This window comes from Haliotis cracherodii, unplaced genomic scaffold, assembly GCF_022045235.1.
Source record: "Haliotis cracherodii isolate W230 unplaced genomic scaffold, xgHalCrac1.p SCAF_15, whole genome shotgun sequence".
Classification (NCBI taxonomy): Eukaryota; Metazoa; Mollusca; class Gastropoda; order Lepetellida; family Haliotidae; genus Haliotis; species Haliotis cracherodii.
In genome coordinates this window covers 8,223,756-8,241,937 of record NW_027266270.1, presented here as the reverse complement: position 1 = coordinate 8,241,937, position 18,182 = coordinate 8,223,756, and the positions used below count along the sequence as shown (strand labels likewise).

The following is an 18,182-nucleotide window of genomic DNA, read 5'->3' as shown; positions in this document are numbered from 1 at the left end:
CGGATTCATATTGACATAGTACTCCGCCAAAATACTACTTCTTATCAAGCTTGAAATACAAAAACCAGCTACGTAACAGTTAACATATGCATGTAAAGCGTGCGAAGGGATGCTCAGATAGTAAGAGAGTCGGCATATTTATTCATGTTCGTACTTATTTGCACACATTGACAGATCTTGCAAATGACCTAAAGGTATAATGTGTTTCAACAAAGTCAGTAAACACGCTATCGCGTCACTGGTTTGTCTAGTCACGACGACATTGTTTACAGGCGGCCATTGTATGGTAGGAGTACTGCTTTGCGGCGTTAGCTAACAGACACTTACTTTGTGTATGAAACGTGTGCCACCGGTAGAGGAGTACACGCTTAACGTCGATGAAACTTTGTTTAAATAGTTATTGGGCACCTATGTATCTCTTCTGCGATGTGTTTTTTTAGGGGCAGGGGTGTTTACGGTAATGTGTTCTTAGGTTTGCGTACGCCAATGTAAAAACCGGCAAAACAAAGTATACACCCTTGTTTAATGGTGCCTAAAATGAAACAAGCGGAAGTGGTTAATCAGTGTGGGGGGGGGGGGGGGGGGGGATGTGCGTGTGTGGGTGTGGGTGTGGGTGTGGGTGTGGGTTATAATGTACGTATTGTGTGTGCGTGTGTATGGTATAATGTACGTATGGTATGTGTGTGTGAGTGCGTGTGCGTGTGCGTGTGCGTGTGCGTGTGCGTGGTATGGTGTGTGGTGTGTGTGTGGGTACCTACGTGTTTGTGTATGATAGTGTGCGTGACTTTATAAGTAATTGGGCGTGTGTGTTCATAACCCAACCATAATTTTAAACATTGTGTTAGTATATGTCTTATTTTACCTTACCCAGATCATGACGTTTTAATTTGCTTTTATGTCTAAGTGTCTCGTAGGCCATACCTGGTCGGATGTTATATTTTACTGTTCGTGTACGTGTTTTAGTATGAAGTGTATATAACATGTGACACTATAATAAACATTATTCTCTCTCTATATATATATGTTTATATTTCATACGCGTATCATAGGTGTGTTGGACCTTAAGTTTGCCGTGTTTGGGTGACTGTTTTCAGATTAGTAACGTTTTGAAATAAATATTGATTGATTGATATGATATAAATTGGCATGGAATGACATGGCATTATATGGTATGATATGATAAGATATGATGGGACAAGCTATGAAATTGCTAATGTGTTGTGTAATACGACATGTTGAAATGTGATATAATATAGGTGTGATATATGGTACGATGGTATGTATGGTATGTTATGATATGATAATGGTATATGAAATAATACTATATAGTATCTTATAATAATGAAACAATATGATATGATGTTATAGAATATGTTGTATGATATAACAAGTTGTGATATGGTAAAATAGAAATTATGAAATTACAGGGTATGGTATTGTACTGTATGTGTGAAATTATGTGACTGTGTTGAGATGCGATGTGGAATGACGTGAGGTGATTTAGTGACATATGTACATAAATTGTATAAAATTGTATTTTTCAAATTGTACTATAGGCCTGTGACCTCTTCAGTACGTAAAATAAAGATTGAATAGTAGCGTTTTGATAAGTTAATGTTTGTATTTTATTGACCAAATCCATTTTTCAAGTGTATACGTGACATTTGCCCGGTAATTCATTATACTTACGTGTATATTCTCTTCAGCATGTTGCTACCCCATCCCGAACCCACAGCCTTTTCATTCCGGGTAAGAATATATTGTCTCTCGCAGACTCTGCTTGTCTTGAACTGCAAGTATCATGAAAAGAAGTGATAGATTTTTCTTACATCATTATATAGCCAGTATGATGCACAATGCAATGGCCGAGAAAAAGGTGTGAAAACGTAAATATTGCGTTGTTACCCTTAATTAGAAGTACGTGTTTTGAGGTCTGTATTTTTCACAACCCAAACGAATCTTTAAAGCGCTAAAGAGGAGGCGTCGCTTAATTAGCACGGCCGGTGTCACGAAATATATTCATTCAAATTTCTTTGGTATGATTATGTCTTATAATTACTTTAGGATGGAAGTAGTACGGTACATATGTACAGAACCACCTCAGGATTCTGGAACCACTCAGGATTCTGGAATCACTCAGGATTATAGAACCAAGATGGCGGCACATCCGTTTCCGGTCACGTGACCTGCGCAGTGCATGATGGGTACCTGCGCGTGCCTCCAAGATGGCGGCGCTTCCGTTTTCGGTGGCGTGCGCCTCCAAGAGGGCGTCACTTCCGTGTCCGGTTGCGCACGCCTCCAAGAGGGCGTTGCCTCCGTTTCCGGGGAGAAGGAGGGGGAGGGGGGAAACCCGGAGAAGCGCCCGTAAAAGGTGAACGGGATCGACATGGAAAGAACCGCGTCAAACATCGTTTGTTGTTGTTGTTGTTGTTCTAAACATAGACGGGGTGGCGGTGGTGAAGGGAGGGAGGGAGGGTGGTGGTGGTGGTGGTGGTGGTAAAGGGAGGGAGGGAGGGAGGGAGGAAAGGAGGAGGAGACGGGTTCATGGTGTGGGTTGGAGGGTCGTCAAAGCAAAGGAGGAAAGTTGTCTTTCGGGAGAGATGGGTGGCCCTGAAAAGGGCCGTTTTGATGTTTACATGCATGTTCACGCCATGGTGCAAAGGCACGGGTGGACATTCATCTGTCTCCTGACAGGACACCTACCGGTGTGCGTTAACCGCCGCACGTAGGTGTCCTTGAGGATGGTCTTACAGTACACACATTGAAATGTTCCATCCCGTGCCCTTGTGCCAAGGGCGTACACAGGCAGGCCCCCTTGGCATGTACCGCATTGCCATGGTGGAGGCAATGGCAATGGCGGTACTGCTTCTTTCTTCTCCAACTCCGAGGGACACCCTTTGCACAGTGGCAAAGGGTGCACCACTGAGGCTAGCTCCAGATCCCAGTTTTCAGCCATTCTTGATTTTTCGAATCAATTTTACAAGTGACACTGATCCATTCGAATCCACTGTTGTTTTATAGGAGAGGTACTGACACCCTGCTTCTTGGTTGGTTCCCAAGGCCGCAGCCCCGATTGGTTCGTTCCGGTGCCTGGCCAGCACCTCGGTTTTCCAAAGCGGACCGACCCCTGTGTTTCTTTTCCATAGGAAATGGATTTTACCATGGGAGAGAAAGCACAACCCCGGTTCGGCCAATCAGAGCCCGCCATGGCCCGAGCGCGGCTTCTGATTGGTCGATAACCCAGGCTTCGGATTGGTCCGATTTCGATCCGGTTTTTTTTTCTTCTTGGGTAGCCTTGGTATTTTTTTTGAGATAGACGGTCGTCTAAATGCTAAAGGAAGGTGGACCTTCATAGGTAGACATGAACGTGGGAATGCCTACGTGATGTACGTGTGTGTCACTCCCATGCCAATCGGAATGTCAATCGGAATGTCATGTGGGTTCTTTGTTTTGGATTGTTGTTTGGGTTGGTAAAGCAAAGGAGGAAAGTTGTCTTTTGGGTGAGATGGGTGGCCCTGAAAAGGGCCGTATTAACAGGAACTTGAACGGGAACTTGAACGGGAACGCAGGACACGGGAAACGTCCTTCTAGGCAGTCGGCTCTGCTACGTCATTCGTGTACCTCTGTTTCTCTTCGCAGAGATAGTGTAGTTGTAGTTGCTTCTGGTGTTTCACCAGCCCGGTTAGCTTGAGGTAATCGCAGTCTGGGGACCACGTGTGATGTGCCGCCCAAGGATTGTCATGGGGTGCCCATTGTCTCAGCCGCACACCACATTGGAAACAGCACACACCATCGGCACCCTGAGTGTAGACAAAGCCCGCATGAGCCATCTCTTCAGCAGTCTGATACATTTGCGTGGGCCACGTCTCAAACGAAGCGAGCCTTCTTTCAAAGTGTAGATAATAGTGCGATGGCGTTTGACTGAGCAGTGACACCGCCTCCTCGGCATGACTCTTACTCCAACATCCACGAGTATCTGTACTATCCATCCCCACATCTTCGCCACGCGTCGTCGTACCACTCTTCTTTGTTTCAGCCATTCTTGATTTTATCACATCAATTTTACAAGTGACACTGGGCCACTCGAATCCACTCTTGTTTTATGGGGGAAGAACCGGATCGAAATTGGCTGCTTCCTGGTTGGTCCAAAACGCAACGCACCGATTGGTTCGTTCCGGTGCCTGCCCTGCACCACGGTTTTCCAAAACGACCGGACCCTTGTGTTTCTTTTCCATAGGAAATGGATTTTACCATGGGAGAGAAAGCACAACTCGGGTCGGGTGCTGTCTTCTGATTGGCCGATGCTGTCTTCTGATTGGTCGACAATCCAGGCTTCGGATTGGTCCGATTTCGATCCTGTTTTGGGGAAGGGTTGTCCATCCATCAGACGTTCAGACCCTCTTAGAGTACAGGCGTTCATCAGACACACACCGGTATCATGACGAGCAACCAAAGTTCGCCCTATCGTTTGGAGAGGAAAGATACCACCCGCTCCAGACGGTTAAGAACTGCTAATCATACCTATCGTTTGACTTTCAACCCAGACTACTTGGACACCGTACCACCGGAACGCGTACCCATGGAACTGCCAGCTTTATTTGACAGGGTGATCGATGACTTTTATGAACAGATGTCAGGTCAGAAGGGAGATCGTATTGGTCTAGGTATCGATCATCCCGCTTTGAACACTCCCATACGGATAAAATTTCGACGTTTTGAAGATCTCCATGGGGTAAATATTTTACAGGCCGTGGAAAAAGTCCAACAGTCCAATAAAGACCTGAACATCGATGACACCATGGATGTGACTTTAGTACACGTCGCAGATCCCGACAGGCTAGGATCGGGCAGTGGTGCTCCCCGGCTGAAAAACGTGATTGGACTCGAAGCTTTTTTAACACGCAAAAAGTGCATCGTACGGATCAAGAACGAAGATCAATCCTGTTTGGCACGGGCCCTGGTGGTGGCACAGCATTATGCCCACAAGCCTCACCCTCTGACCCCAGCATGGACCGCCCAGCGAATGAGACTGACGAGAACGAATCGCGACGACGTTCAAGGCATACGGGCACGGGTCTTGTTTCGACGCCTTGGCCTGCCTGAAGGTCCCTGTCGGGGGCTGGACGACCTCGCACGCGTGGGACGGGCCTTGACCCTCCTGCATTATCAACTGAAAGTCTACAGTCAAGAGGTGGGTCAGAGACTGTTGTACAAGTGTGATGAGGCTCCACCTCACGCCAGGGTGCTGCATCTATACCATCATGATCAGCACTACGATGTCATCACTTCCATGTCCGCTTTTTATGGCTCTGTCCATTACTGTGAACGCTGCGACAAACGTTACGACCATCCCGAAAAACATCCCTGCACCAAGGAATACCGCTGTTACCGCTGCTTCTACTCTAGCTATTGCGGACCCCAGGAAGAGCACGGGATCCCTTGCTTGACATGTCAAGGTTGGTTCCCCAATCCAACGTGTTACACCCGACATCTCCAGTCACCGTTAGAGGGAAAACCCAGCGCCTGTGAATCGATTCACAGGTGCCCGAACTGTTTTCAGCTGGTCCGCGTCTTGGAGACCCCCATGGTTCACCACGAGTGCTTCGACGAAGAACATCCCTGCTTGGTGTGCTGAGAACCCATGACCCCAGACCATCGCTGTTACATGACGCCTCTCCATGAAGAAAACGAGGAGGGGGAGGAGGAGGGGGGAGAGGAAGCGGAGAAGGAGGGGGAAGAGGAACAACATCACGTACAAGACGACGTCCAATACGTCTTCTACGATTTTGAATGCATGCAAGACACGGGGGAGCACATTCCAAATTTGTGCGTGGTGCAACTAGGATGTGGACAATGCATCAGTGAAGTGAGCAAGAACTTGTGCGAACACTGTCCATGGAGAGAAGAAGGGTATGGTCCCAGCCGTGAGATCGTGTTTCGAGGGCCCACCACGCGACATGATGTGTGTGTGTGGTTGACCACGTTGTCTGAAATACCCAAGAAGAAGCCCAACCCAGAGGAAGAGGAGGGCAGCACACGCAAGGGGACAACAGCCCACCTGGGGAAAAAAAGAAAACGGGATGGCACCCCCGCAAGAAAGTACGCTTCCAAACGTCAACGGCATACATCATCCCAGCAGGAGGCGGAGGAGGTGGAAGAGGTGGAAGAGGTGATGGAAGTGGAGAAAACAAAGAAGCCAAAGAACAAGAACACCTCCTGCCATACAGTCCCGAAGGAGGATCGCATTTATGTGATGGCCCACAATGCACGATCCTATGATTTACACTTAATCCTGAAGGGTCTGTCCCCCCTCCTGGTGACACTCCCCACCAAGATTCGACATGGCCAACAAATTTTGCAGATGACGAGAGTCAATCAGACCTACAGAGGTCCCTATCCACCAGCCGTCACGTACGATCCCGATGGCATGTCTCCCGCGGAACGCACAGCCTTCCTCCAGTGGCATACCCAAAAAGTGCAAGAAGGAGCCTTGTTCGACTTACAAGAAGAACTTTTAGCTTACTGCCAGAGCGATGTGGACATTTTGAGACGGGGATGCGCCGACTTCCGACAGAATGGCATGGATCCCTTTGTGGAAGTGATGACAGCTGCTGCGTTCACCATGAAATCCTTCCGAAAACACGACCTGAAACCCAATACCATCGCCATTCTTCCACCTCAAGGCTACCAACCCAAGAGAAACTATTCCCAGGCCTGTATGCACTGGCTCCACTATCTGATGGAAAGGGACCCCCATCTGCACCTCCAGCACGCCAGGAATGGCGGTGAAAAAGAGTTCACCTGTGGAGAGGGCCAACATCGGTACAGCGTGGATGGGTACAATCCAGCGACAGGCACCATCTACGAATTCCTGGGCTGTTTCTGGCATGGGTGCAAGACCTGTCACAAGACCCAACGTGGAAAACCGCATCCCGTCCTGGGCACGTCCTTGGGAGCCCGTTACACCGACACCCACTACCGCTTGAGTCTCTTGAGTCAACACCCTGAGGTGAAACGGATCGTCGCCCTGTGGGAGCACGAGTTTACGAAAATGCAACGGGAGGACTCCGCTCTACGTGCTTTCTTGCAGGGACCCCACTGTAGTCACGTCCCTGGGCCGCTCAACCCTCGCGACGCCTTCTATGGAGGACGCACCAATGCCACGCGATTATGCTACGAAGCCCAAGAAGGTGAAACCATCAAGTACATCGATATTTGTTCCCTTTATCCCTACATTTGTAAGACCGGAGCGTTTCCCACGGGACACCCGACCCTTCTCCATCAACCCCCTGTGGACACGTTGTTTGAACTGAAAGGTCTGATCCAATGCCGTGTCCTACCCCCGAAACGACTCTACCATCCGCTACTGCCTTACAGATCGGGTGGCAAACTGCTCTGTACTTTGTGCCGTACGTGTGCCGATACCCGGTCAGACTCCCCCTGCGAGCACACGGACGAAGAGAGGTCATGGGTGGGGACGTACGCCACCGTAGAACTCCAGGAAGCCATGAAGAAGTATGACTACCGGGTGCTTCAGATCTACGACGTTTGGCATTTTGACACCTTTGCACAGCATGACCCCGGCACCCAGCAAGTGGGACTCTTTGACACTTACATCGATCGACATTTCAAGGAGAAGCTCGAAGCCAGCGGATACCCCGAAGGATGTACGGATCACGATGCTTACATCCAGCAGATCTACGACAAAGAAGGCATTTGGTTGGACAAGGACTGCATCGAAAAAAATCCAGGACGTCGCACGATTGCCAAGATGCAACTGAATTCGCTCTGGGGCAAGTTTGGGCAACGGGTAGACTACAGTCAGAACGTCTATATGAACGATCCTGTACAGTACTTTGCCTTGTGGAGGGATGACCGCAATACCATCGAGGATGTGACCGTTGTCAACGAACACATGGTGGAAGTGACCTATACCCAGCAGAAAGAATTCCAAACCCCTCATTCTCATTTCAATGTCGCCATCGCTGCTTGGGTCACCGCCCAAGCACGTCTCAAGCTGTACGAGACCCTTGCCCTGGTGGGCCGCAGGGTCTTGTACTTTGACATGGACAGCGTCATTTACATTCATCGACCCCACGACGCGAATCCAGAGCTGGGTCATTCGTTGGGTGAGTTTACGGATGAACTGGATGGAAACACCATCAAGACGTTTGTGTCAGGAGGTCCCAAAAACTATGGCTATGAGTTAATGAACCCCAGACCCGATGGAACGCGCACGACCTGCAAAGTGCGAGGGTTCACTTTGAATTACCGAAACCAACGCCATCTCAACTTTGACACCATGAAAGGACTGATACTGGGACAACGGCCTGGGAAAGAGGAGGAGGAGAAAATCAGTTTGGATTACCCTCATCAGATCATTCGAAAAGGACCTCGGCACGAAAACGCACTCGTGACCCGCCCCACCCGAAAAGACTATCATACCGTGTACGACAAGCGACGTGTCGTCTATGACGAAACCACAGGCCTACCTGTAGACACGCTCCCCTTTGGGTACAGAGACGACTTTCTATAAAAAAAAATTCATGACAGGGGTTTGCAACTGAATCAACATGGACCCCTACAGAAAAAAAAAACGGATCGAAATCGGACCAATCCGAAGCCTGGGTTGTCGACCAATCAGAGGCAGTGCTCGAGCCATGGTGGGCTCTGATTGGTCGAACCGAGGTTGTGCTTTCTCTCTCACGCTACAAGCCTAACCCTATGGAAAAGAAACACAAGGGTTGGTCCAGTTTGGAAAAATGGAGACTCAGACCAGACACCGGAACGGGCCAATCAGAAAGCAGGACCTCCGTGGCTTTTAATATGACCGATGCTCTCCGGTCATCACTTTTCACTGAACAGACCAAGCAACCACATCGCCCCCTCTGATTGATGTTCCTCACGTTGTGTTGGTTGTTGGCGTTTTATCTGGAAGAAACACGTGTTTGGAGAGAGTACCATCAAGTGTTGACACACCTCCGTGAAGACTTGGAAAGAAACAACAACAACAACAACAACGAACAGAACATCCGGACAACATCATGTCGAAACGGTTGAATGACAAGACACGAAGCGACATGAGTGGCCAAGGAAGCAGTGGAGATGGGAACGGTGACATGACTGCTGAACTGTGGGGTGAAGTGTACGACTTGCTGTGTTTAAAGATGAAGACCGACGACGCGTACGCCAAGTTACGTGCGAAGGGCGACAACCTGATGTGCGAACAGATACGTTCAAAGATGAGGAAGCTGACTGAACCCGAGAAAGGTACATCGAAGAAGACGATAAAGAAGATCCAGAAGAAAAAGACAAGCAAACCCACAGTCGTTGTGATCCCCACAGCAGCAGCAACACCCACCACCACCACCACCACCACCACCACCACCACCACAGCGCCAGTCCCCACCACCACCACCACAGCAGCAACAGCAACAACGGCTGCAGCGACAACAGACATCGAAACGATGGGGACATCCTTTTTGAAACCTGCAACGCCTGCAAAAAGACGATCACGGAAGAAATTATCTCTGAAGATCTCTCCTCAAGAACAACTGTAAGTACCCTGCTCTTCTTTGTCTCAGTCATTGTTGATGTGATTCATATTCATGACCTATTCCTATGATAAATGGACTCTGTCCTATGATTGACAGGACCCCTGATGTCAGTTCAGCCCAGTCCATGCTAGAACAGTGGTGGGAACAAACCCCTCGGGAGCCCACCTATTCACCGAATGCCCCTGTGACGATGGCGACGGGTGACCGTGATGATCATGAAGCGCTCAAGCTGGCCACTCTCCCTTCCATGGATCTGGACACGCTCCCCCTGCTTGAGGCTTCTTGATCACCAGCATCCCCGGAAGATGTTCATGTCTACTCCTCAGGTACGCCCCTGGTTTGCGACGATGATGATGATGATGATGATGTTGATGACAACGTTGACCTGGATCCTTATGGAGAAGCTCAACTCACTCCCCTACAACGCGGATGTCGTGTTTGCCGACACAACAACATGCTAAGATACATCAGTTGCAACAGCGGGCAAGTGATGTGTCATGTCTGTGGTCTGGAGCTCATAGACTGTACTTGTAGTATGTTGACCTATGACAGCATAATGACACATGATGACATGCCTATCACATCTGCTGAGGATCACATCTTATGGTGATCCTCCTCTTCACTCGAAGAACTTGTCAACACGTAAGCTGCAACCGTGATAAAGTGATGTGTCATGTCTGTTTCAGGGAGGCCATAGACTGTACGTGTTGAACGGATGGACCTCTCACATGTTTGAGGGAGGACCACCTCTTATGGGCTTGAAGATGGAAGAGGAAAACGTTGTCGCGTTATTGTTGTTGTTGTGGTTGTTGTAGGGACATGCAAAGCACTCCCTCCTCCATTGACTTTTCGTATTTCCATTGTATCTGGTTGTGATTGGTTTTTTCATGATTAAACAGTGATTGATTGAACTGACTCTTTGTGTCTTGATTGATCTCAACTCCAATAGAGTGCCGAACCGAGGGTAGAGGTTGAGTTGAGATGTCGTTTACGTTGTCTGTCCGTCTGTCTGTCTGTCGGTGCATCTGTCATGTCAGTGCACACCCAAGTGTAAAATGAAAATAAAAATAGATAAAAGAGAAAGGCCATGCTTGAAAGATCAGCTGCCTGGTGTCAGTCATTCCAGTACGCATCGATCCCCACACCCCTCCCCGTGTACCATGTCATGTCATGTCATGGATCATGTCATGGATCATGCCGTGTGTCCGTCAACCCAAACACAGGATGACGTCACGTGATGAGGTGGAGGAGGTGGAGGAGGTGGAAGCTAAGGTCATGACCTTCCGTTGAAGGGAGTAGGGTGGAGAGTTTCATAAAAGCAGGCGAACCCTCAGACCTTCTTTCAGTGAAGTCACCGTCATCATGGAGCAAAGACGTTCTATGAATGCCATGTCATCCTCCCGAGATGTCGTCACCGATTCCGAGTGGGTGTCTGAAAAGGCGAGAGAACAAGAAGCGAGAAAACGTCCCCTCTTTAGGGACGACACGTGGCGACTCAGTGACATTCTGGAGGGACCTTTTCCTTCTTACACCCTGTGTCATCCTTCTCATCCTCACTATGAATCATTTCAAGAACGTCTGAGGTCTTTTAAAACGTGGCCTAAACAGATGACCCAGACCCCGTATGACATGGCCATGACTGGCTATTTCTATCCAGGACAAGGTGACTGTGTGACCTGTTATTGCTGCGGTGTGGCACTCCGCCAATGGGAAGCCACAGACCAACCCTGGAAAGAACATCTGAAGCACGCCAAAGTCCCCTGCAAATACTTGTGTGTGTTTTGTCCTGATGGAGAAGTGAACGAAAAATACAGACGTTTGGTGTCCCAAGAAGCACGGAAGAGAAGAGTCGAGTGTCTTGTTCACCCCAAGTGACAAAGTTTCTTTTTTCAAAGTGTACAGACGTTCATACCCTCGTGTTCACAAAAATCACAGGGACGCCCCCCTCATCCTGTGACTTTTTGTTTTGTGGTGTTGGTTCATGTGAGCAGGGGGATTAAATTTTTTTAAAAACCCATAGTCGTGTTCTGTGGTCTGTAGGATGAAGAAAAACAAAACAGGATCGAAATGCACACCCCGATAAAAAAAACCGGATCGAAATCGGACCAATCCGAAGCCTGGGTTGTCGACCAATCAGAGACCGTGCTCGGGTCATGCGGGACTCTGAATGGTCGAACCGGGGTTGTGCTTTCTCTCCCATGGTAAAATCCATTTCCTATGGAAAAGAAACACAGGGGTCGGTCCGTTTTGGAAAATCGAGGTGCAGACCAGGCACCGAAACGAACCAACCGGGTCGCTGCCTGGGGAACCAATCAGGAAGCAGGGTGTCAGTGGCTCTCCTATAAAAACAAAACAAGAGCGAAGCCACTCACACACACACACACACTGCATTCTATGAAACCCATCATGTCAGCTCGATACAGTTGTATGAAGTGCCAGACCGACAGTCACAGTTACCTGTACTGCCCTGAAGTGACATGCCTCGAGTGTCACCATCAAGGTCATCGTCACTATGTCTGTCCGAAGATGAACAGTCAAGAGAAGCAGGAGAATCGGAACCTTGGTCCCTGTTACAACTGTGAAGCCATGGGTCATTTCGCTGCAGATTGCCCAGAACCCAGTCGAAAGAAGACTCACCGTCCACGTCGACACCCGTGGCATCCGTGGCACCCGTGACACCCGTGACACCCGTGACACAAGTGGTTCATCTCATCGAAGACATGCACGTCGATGTCCTCGACCTAAAAGAATGCCTCGCACAACTCCGTGCGGGCATCACACCTCTTGTAGAGAAAAGAAAACGGATCAGAAGCCTCTCAAGAAAGCACGCTTCAAAGCGCCGACGACACCTTCAGTCCGAGGATGAGATGGAAGTAGAGGATGAAGAAGATAGATCATCTGAACAAAGTGACTAACGCATGGGCCATGCTACCCCACTGTTTTTTACCAGTGTCCCATCGTTTGCAGTTTTTCCAGTGTTCCAGTGTTCCAGTGTTCCTGCCGTTTCCTGTCGTTTCCAGTTTCCAGTTTCCAGTTTGTTTTCCAACGGCCCTTTTCAGGGCCACCCATCTCTCCCGAAAGACAACTTTCCTCCTTTGCTTTGACGACCCTCCAACCCACACCATGAACCCGTCTCCTCCTCCTTTCCTCCCTCCCTCCCTCCCTTTACCACCACCACCACCACCACCACCCTCCCTCCCTCCCTTCACCACCGCCACCCCGTCTATGTTTAGAACAACAACAACAACAACAACAAACGATGTTTGACGCGCTTCTTTCCATGTCGATCCCGTTCACCTTTTACGGGCGCTTCTCCGGGTTTCCCCCCTCCCCCTCCTTCTCCCTGGAAACGGAGGCAACGCCCTCTTGGATGCGTGCGCCACCGGACACGGAAGTGACGCCCTCTTGGAGGCGCACGCCACCGGAAACGGAAGCGCCGCCATCTTGGAGGTACGCGCAGGTACCCATCATGCACTGCGCAGGTCACGTGACCGGAAACGGATGTGCCGCCATCTTGGTTCTATAATCCTGAGTGGTTCCAGAATCCTGAGTGGTTCCAGAATCCTGAGGTGGTTCTGTACAGATGTACCTTACTACTGATGGAAGGTGCCGCCATCTTGGAGGCACGCGCAGGTACCCATCATGCACTGCGCAGGTCACGTGACCGGAAACGGATGTGCCGCCATCTTGGTTCTATAATCCTGAGTGGTTCCAGAATCCTGAGTGGTTCCAGAATCCTGAGGTGGTTCTGTACAGATGTACCTTACTACTGATGGAAGGTACAGTTACCAAATAAAATATGCTGAAATATCAATTCATTATGACCATATTTCATAATCTATTTTTTAAAGTAACCCTCCTTTCATTAAAGTTAACTATTTAAAGAATATAGTACTTAAAGACACTGCAACAAACCGAATAATCAGGGGGGAGACTTTATACTGAGGGGGGGCGCGAAATATATCCGCCCGGGGGAGATTTTATTTCAAAACAGATTGTCCAGGGAAGATTCCGGGGCATCAGGGGCGAATTTGTACGGGGGAGTTAATACCGGGACACCGGCTAGGTCTACAAGCTGATCACCTGCCGGGTACAGAATATACGAGATCGTTTCATTAGCTGTTGGGCTTTGGTTTGTTGTTTAACCCCGCACAAATTACTGTTTTTCAGAAAAGAATATTTTGTAGTTTTACATAAAGAAATATCTTGGTTGTAGCTGTTGCTCAGTATGAAATCCCACCAGCGTTTGAATCGCAACGTACGTGAGTAGTGTCAGCAATATTCCACCTATATGACGTCGGTGTGTAAATAATCGAGTCTGGACCAGACAATCCAATGATTAATATCATCGGTATCGATCCACGCAATTGGGATACGATGACATGCATCAACCAAGTCAGCAAGCCTGACCACCCGATCCCGTTAGTCGCCTCTTACAACAAGCATGCACAAGAGGCGACTAAATGGATCGGTTGGAATACTGCTGAGTAGATGTTGACCAGATAATTCAGTGATTGATATCATAAGCAACGATCCACGCCGTCGGATGCCAAGACATGCAGTCAAACAAGTCACCGAAGCGTGAACAACTGATCCATTAAATTGCCTCTTACATCTAGCATATGTTGATGGGAACCTGATAAAACCTTGTAACATGATGTTCAGGTAACCGTTTCTTTAAATATTATAGATTAGAAAACTCATAATGGTAGAATAGGTCTTCAGCAACCCATGCTTGCCGTAAAAGGCGACTATGCTTGTCGTTAAAGGCGACTACCGGGATCGGGTGGTCAGGCTCGCTGACTTGGTTGATACATGTCAATTGTGTGGATCGATGCTCATGATATCAATCACTGGATTGTCTGATCCAGACTCGATTATTTACAGACCGCCGTCATATAGCTGGAATATTGCTGAGTGCGGCGTTAAACAACAAACCAACCAACCAACATAATGTTTTATATGTAAGTGGTTTACACAAAGCTGATGTTATCCAGTGCGTGTACATGTATGTCGGCCAACGGCAGAATGTACTGTGCACATTGTCAATCGTCTAACAATACACCGCCATAGAATAAGTGATCCTATAAGCTTAATTGACATTTTCGCCCCAAAGTCTTTTTGGTTCATTAAAAGGTGGTTTGTACACAGAACGGTTTAAAGCTGATGATAAAATATATGTTCACCATTCGCCAGCATATGTTAGAAAAATGCTTTCTGCCCGTTGAAAAAGATAGAGTGTTTCACAAACTGTTGCTATTGATATATTGAAAAACTGCCGATCTACCCACCTGTGTATTCGTTGAAGTATTTCAGTGACAACGAGTCCTGATGACAAGTTTACAGGAGAGAAATTAGACCGGAAACAGCAAGTTCAGATTTAAGTCCAATGAAGGAAGTCTGCGTGGGGCGGGGCAAGGGCCCTGAGGTTATGATGTGCCTAACCAGCCTGACTATGCCAGGATCACCCAAACCCCCTTTGCTGGATGTTTTATTTTAATCGGTATTTAATAATAATAATAATAATAATAATAATAATAATAATGAGAAGAAGACGAAGAAGAAGAAGAAGAAGAAGAAGAAGAAGAAGAAGAAGAAGAAGAAGAACCAGTCTGACTGTATGTATGTATGTAAGTCTCAACAGAGTACACTAACAGCAATAGTTTGAGACCACACCCAGCTCGTGTGACATGAGAATGCTCGGGCAGATGTGAGGTCATCACATCGGGACAGGTGTTAGGTGATTTCCTCGTAACACGAATATTTTCAAGTTTATCGTCATTGTACTGGTAAAAGTACCGTTTTAGGCTGATCACAGTGTCAGTAAGGATAAGCTAGATTAGGCTGCTTTGCGTCATGTTGATATATGCTATACTCATACATGTAGCCTTATGATTAGTATGTATTAAAAGAAGCCAGAAAAACATTTTTCTAGCATTTTCGACACTGCCTTTAAAGATCAGCCAGAAGAGAGAGAGAGAGAGAGAGAGAGAGAGAGAGAGAGAGAGAGAGAGAGAGAGAGAGAGAGAAATAAAAAAAATGTCGGCCCTTATGATAATCCAGCAAAATTATGAATTCTTGTGAATGTTGACTATCCATGTGTCAACTGCAAGCTCTCTATCAACAAAAAAGCTCACCTTTAGGCCGTCCCTCTACCGTACATTTTCACAATCGATAACTCTAAAAAATCTGACACAAATCATTTATTGACCAGTCGACAGTTGAACATAAGAATTACTACAACCGCTGCTATTGTAAGCAGAAACAAACCGTGGCGTTTCCTGCCCATTTAGATATTTCAATTCCACATCCTGTTTTATCCCTTAGGCATACATAGAGGTAAGAGTCATTGTACATTTCTGTCACAAGAGAACTGAACACATTTCCCATTTTCATCCTCCATATACAATCGAAGAGGAAACCAATAGTTGTTTCAGACTATGATACTTGTCTTATGCTTTCAGGGCACCGTACCACAGCGTTATTGATAAAACTTTTATGCGCCTTTTCAACAGCCTGAAATATCTTTCATTTCCCGAGCTACTCCATTATCCTAAAATGCGGGCTAGAGTGAATATTTCGATGGACAATCTTTTGTTTGCACAAACACAACTGAACAAAGTTCGCTTTCAAAATATTGATTTGGTACAAGGTAATAAAATAAAGAAAATATATGTCGATAAAATATTCCACACTCGGGGGGTGATTAAGTATCAACAAAATCCATTATGCATTTCACTGTTACTGTTGTCTTTTGAAACATTTTGGAATTGTATTTGATCCTTCACACAAGCTGCTAGGGCGGTCGGGTAGCCTAGTGGTTAAAGCGTTCGCTCGTCACGCCGAAGACCCGGGTTCGATTCCCGACATGGGTACAATGTGTGAATCCCATTTCTGTTGTCCCCCGTCGTGATATTGCTGGAATATTGCTAAAAGCAGCGTAAAACCATACTCACTCACTCACTCAAACAAGCTGCCATGGATCAACAATGCGTCTGTCACCTGATATTGAATTTAGTTGATGGGCATCTTGTATAATATATATGACATTATGCCTAAAGAGTATGATGGTATATTTTAATGAAAAAGACGATTTCTATAAAAAAACAAACACAAAAAGATATATACAAAGAAGACAGAAAAAAGCTTAATTAGAATACTAGTTACTGAATACCATCTCTTCATTTTCATTTAAAACAATCACCTGGTGACATTGTAAATATATAACGTCAGTGCCAAAGGATAACATTTTATGTTTCTTTTACCACCAACACAGCATTAATTATCAGCATGTCCAGCGAACGATGAAAGTTTTGGCTAAAACCTGAAGACAAATTTACCCCAATTATTTTCGGGAAGACATTATGTCGTCATTGTAAAAGCAAGACTGGGAGGTCTTGACGTGACAACGCGGGACAAATTCTAGAGAGTTAAATAGATACGGGATAGAAGCAGAAAGATGCAAATCGGGCCACACCTGCATCTTGAGGATGGTAAGACATCCCAATATCGCACCATTATGTTGTGTCTATTCCCATGATCGCAGTGGCACATTAATACATAACACAACATGCATGAGAGACGTAATCCAGGTAACTGATTACTAAAAATAAAGAGTAAGTGAGTGAATTGGGTTTTAACGCCGCTTTTAACAGTATTCCAGTTATATCACGGCGTGTCAGCTTAATGTGGGAGGAAAGCCCAAAGTGATGCAGGTCTCAGACGTTTACCACTTTGGTGAAACCCACGAGCACGGGTATGGGGCTGACAAACCTAGAAACATAATCGAGGCGAACCGGGATTCGAACCCACAATCATAGGTTTCTGGCGTGCCCAAGGGACGCAACTCTGCACAGACGACTGGGCCACCCGTGCCCCCCTAAAATAAAGAAACATAAATGAAAAATCCTTTCCCTAGGTCTAAGAAAACCTCTGCCAAAAGTAGAGTCCATTGAGTGAAGTTGGAAGTTGGAGGTTGGTGTCAGGTTAGTCTCCTTCTTTCCTTCTTTCCATCCCATGGTCCGATTTCAATAAGTGAGTGAGTGAGTTCGGTTTAACGCCGCTTTAACATTATTCCAGTTATATCACGGCGTGTCAGCTTAATGCGAATTCAATAAGGACAAATATTTTCAGAAAACTCGGAAAATACAAGGGTGAAATTTGCATCCACAATTTAGGGATATACACATGTATGTTGATCGAGTTCTCGTTTACTTTTTGACATATATATGGCCCTTGTTCGATTTTTTTGGACATTATGCGTATGGCCCTCAATGAGTACAAGTTTTCCCAGGACGTACGGTGTACACAAGGATGACGCTCTGCATACACAATTAAGGGAAACGTATGTAGATCAAGTTCGAAAACCACTATCCAGAAGCAATATCTTGTGGACCATTGTTTTCTTTTCTTTTGTATTTGCTCTAATGACAGTGTAGGGTTCGGTCCAAACGCATAACCCATTAACCGTTTGATCCATCTTTCTAAAGCTCTCAGATACTTCAGACAAGAGGTGAAGTGGTGCATATCGATAGTACTCTTTCGTTTGCCAAACCTAGTAAAACACATTTTGTTTATATTGTATAAAATTACGAGACTTCATGGAGATATACACTTTATTAGACC

At 46.8% G+C, this 18,182-nt stretch overlaps 1 protein-coding gene and 1 pseudogene across 1 annotated transcript; both read left to right on the top strand.

Annotated features, from left to right (window-relative positions):
* Positions 1–5,641: 5,641 nt before the first annotated feature.
* LOC139462658 (uncharacterized) lies at positions 5,642–8,536 on the top strand. Its single transcript, XM_071244488.1, has 3 exons — positions 5,642–7,190; positions 7,434–7,820; positions 8,181–8,536. The coding sequence occupies exons 1-3, from the start codon at positions 5,642–5,644 to the stop codon at positions 8,534–8,536; spliced, it is 2,292 nt and encodes a 763-aa protein (XP_071100589.1).
* Positions 8,537–8,937: 401 nt separating this feature from the next.
* On the top strand, positions 8,938–10,167 carry LOC139461770 (uncharacterized; annotated as a pseudogene).
* Positions 10,168–18,182: the final 8,015 nt, after the last annotated feature.

Bases quoted from the DNA above. Each gene is read 5' to 3' on its own strand.
- LOC139462658 (XM_071244488.1), top strand. From the start codon at position 5,642: ATGACCCCAGACCATCGCTGTTACATGACGCCTCTCCATGAAGAAAAC. The intron at 7,191-7,433 runs GTGAAACCATCA...ATACCCGGTCAG, and splicing joins ATGCTACGAAGCCCAAGAAG to ACTCCCCCTGCGAGCACACG. The intron at 7,821-8,180 runs GTCAGAACGTCT...CGTTTGTGTCAG, and splicing joins TGGGCAACGGGTAGACTACA to GAGGTCCCAAAAACTATGGC.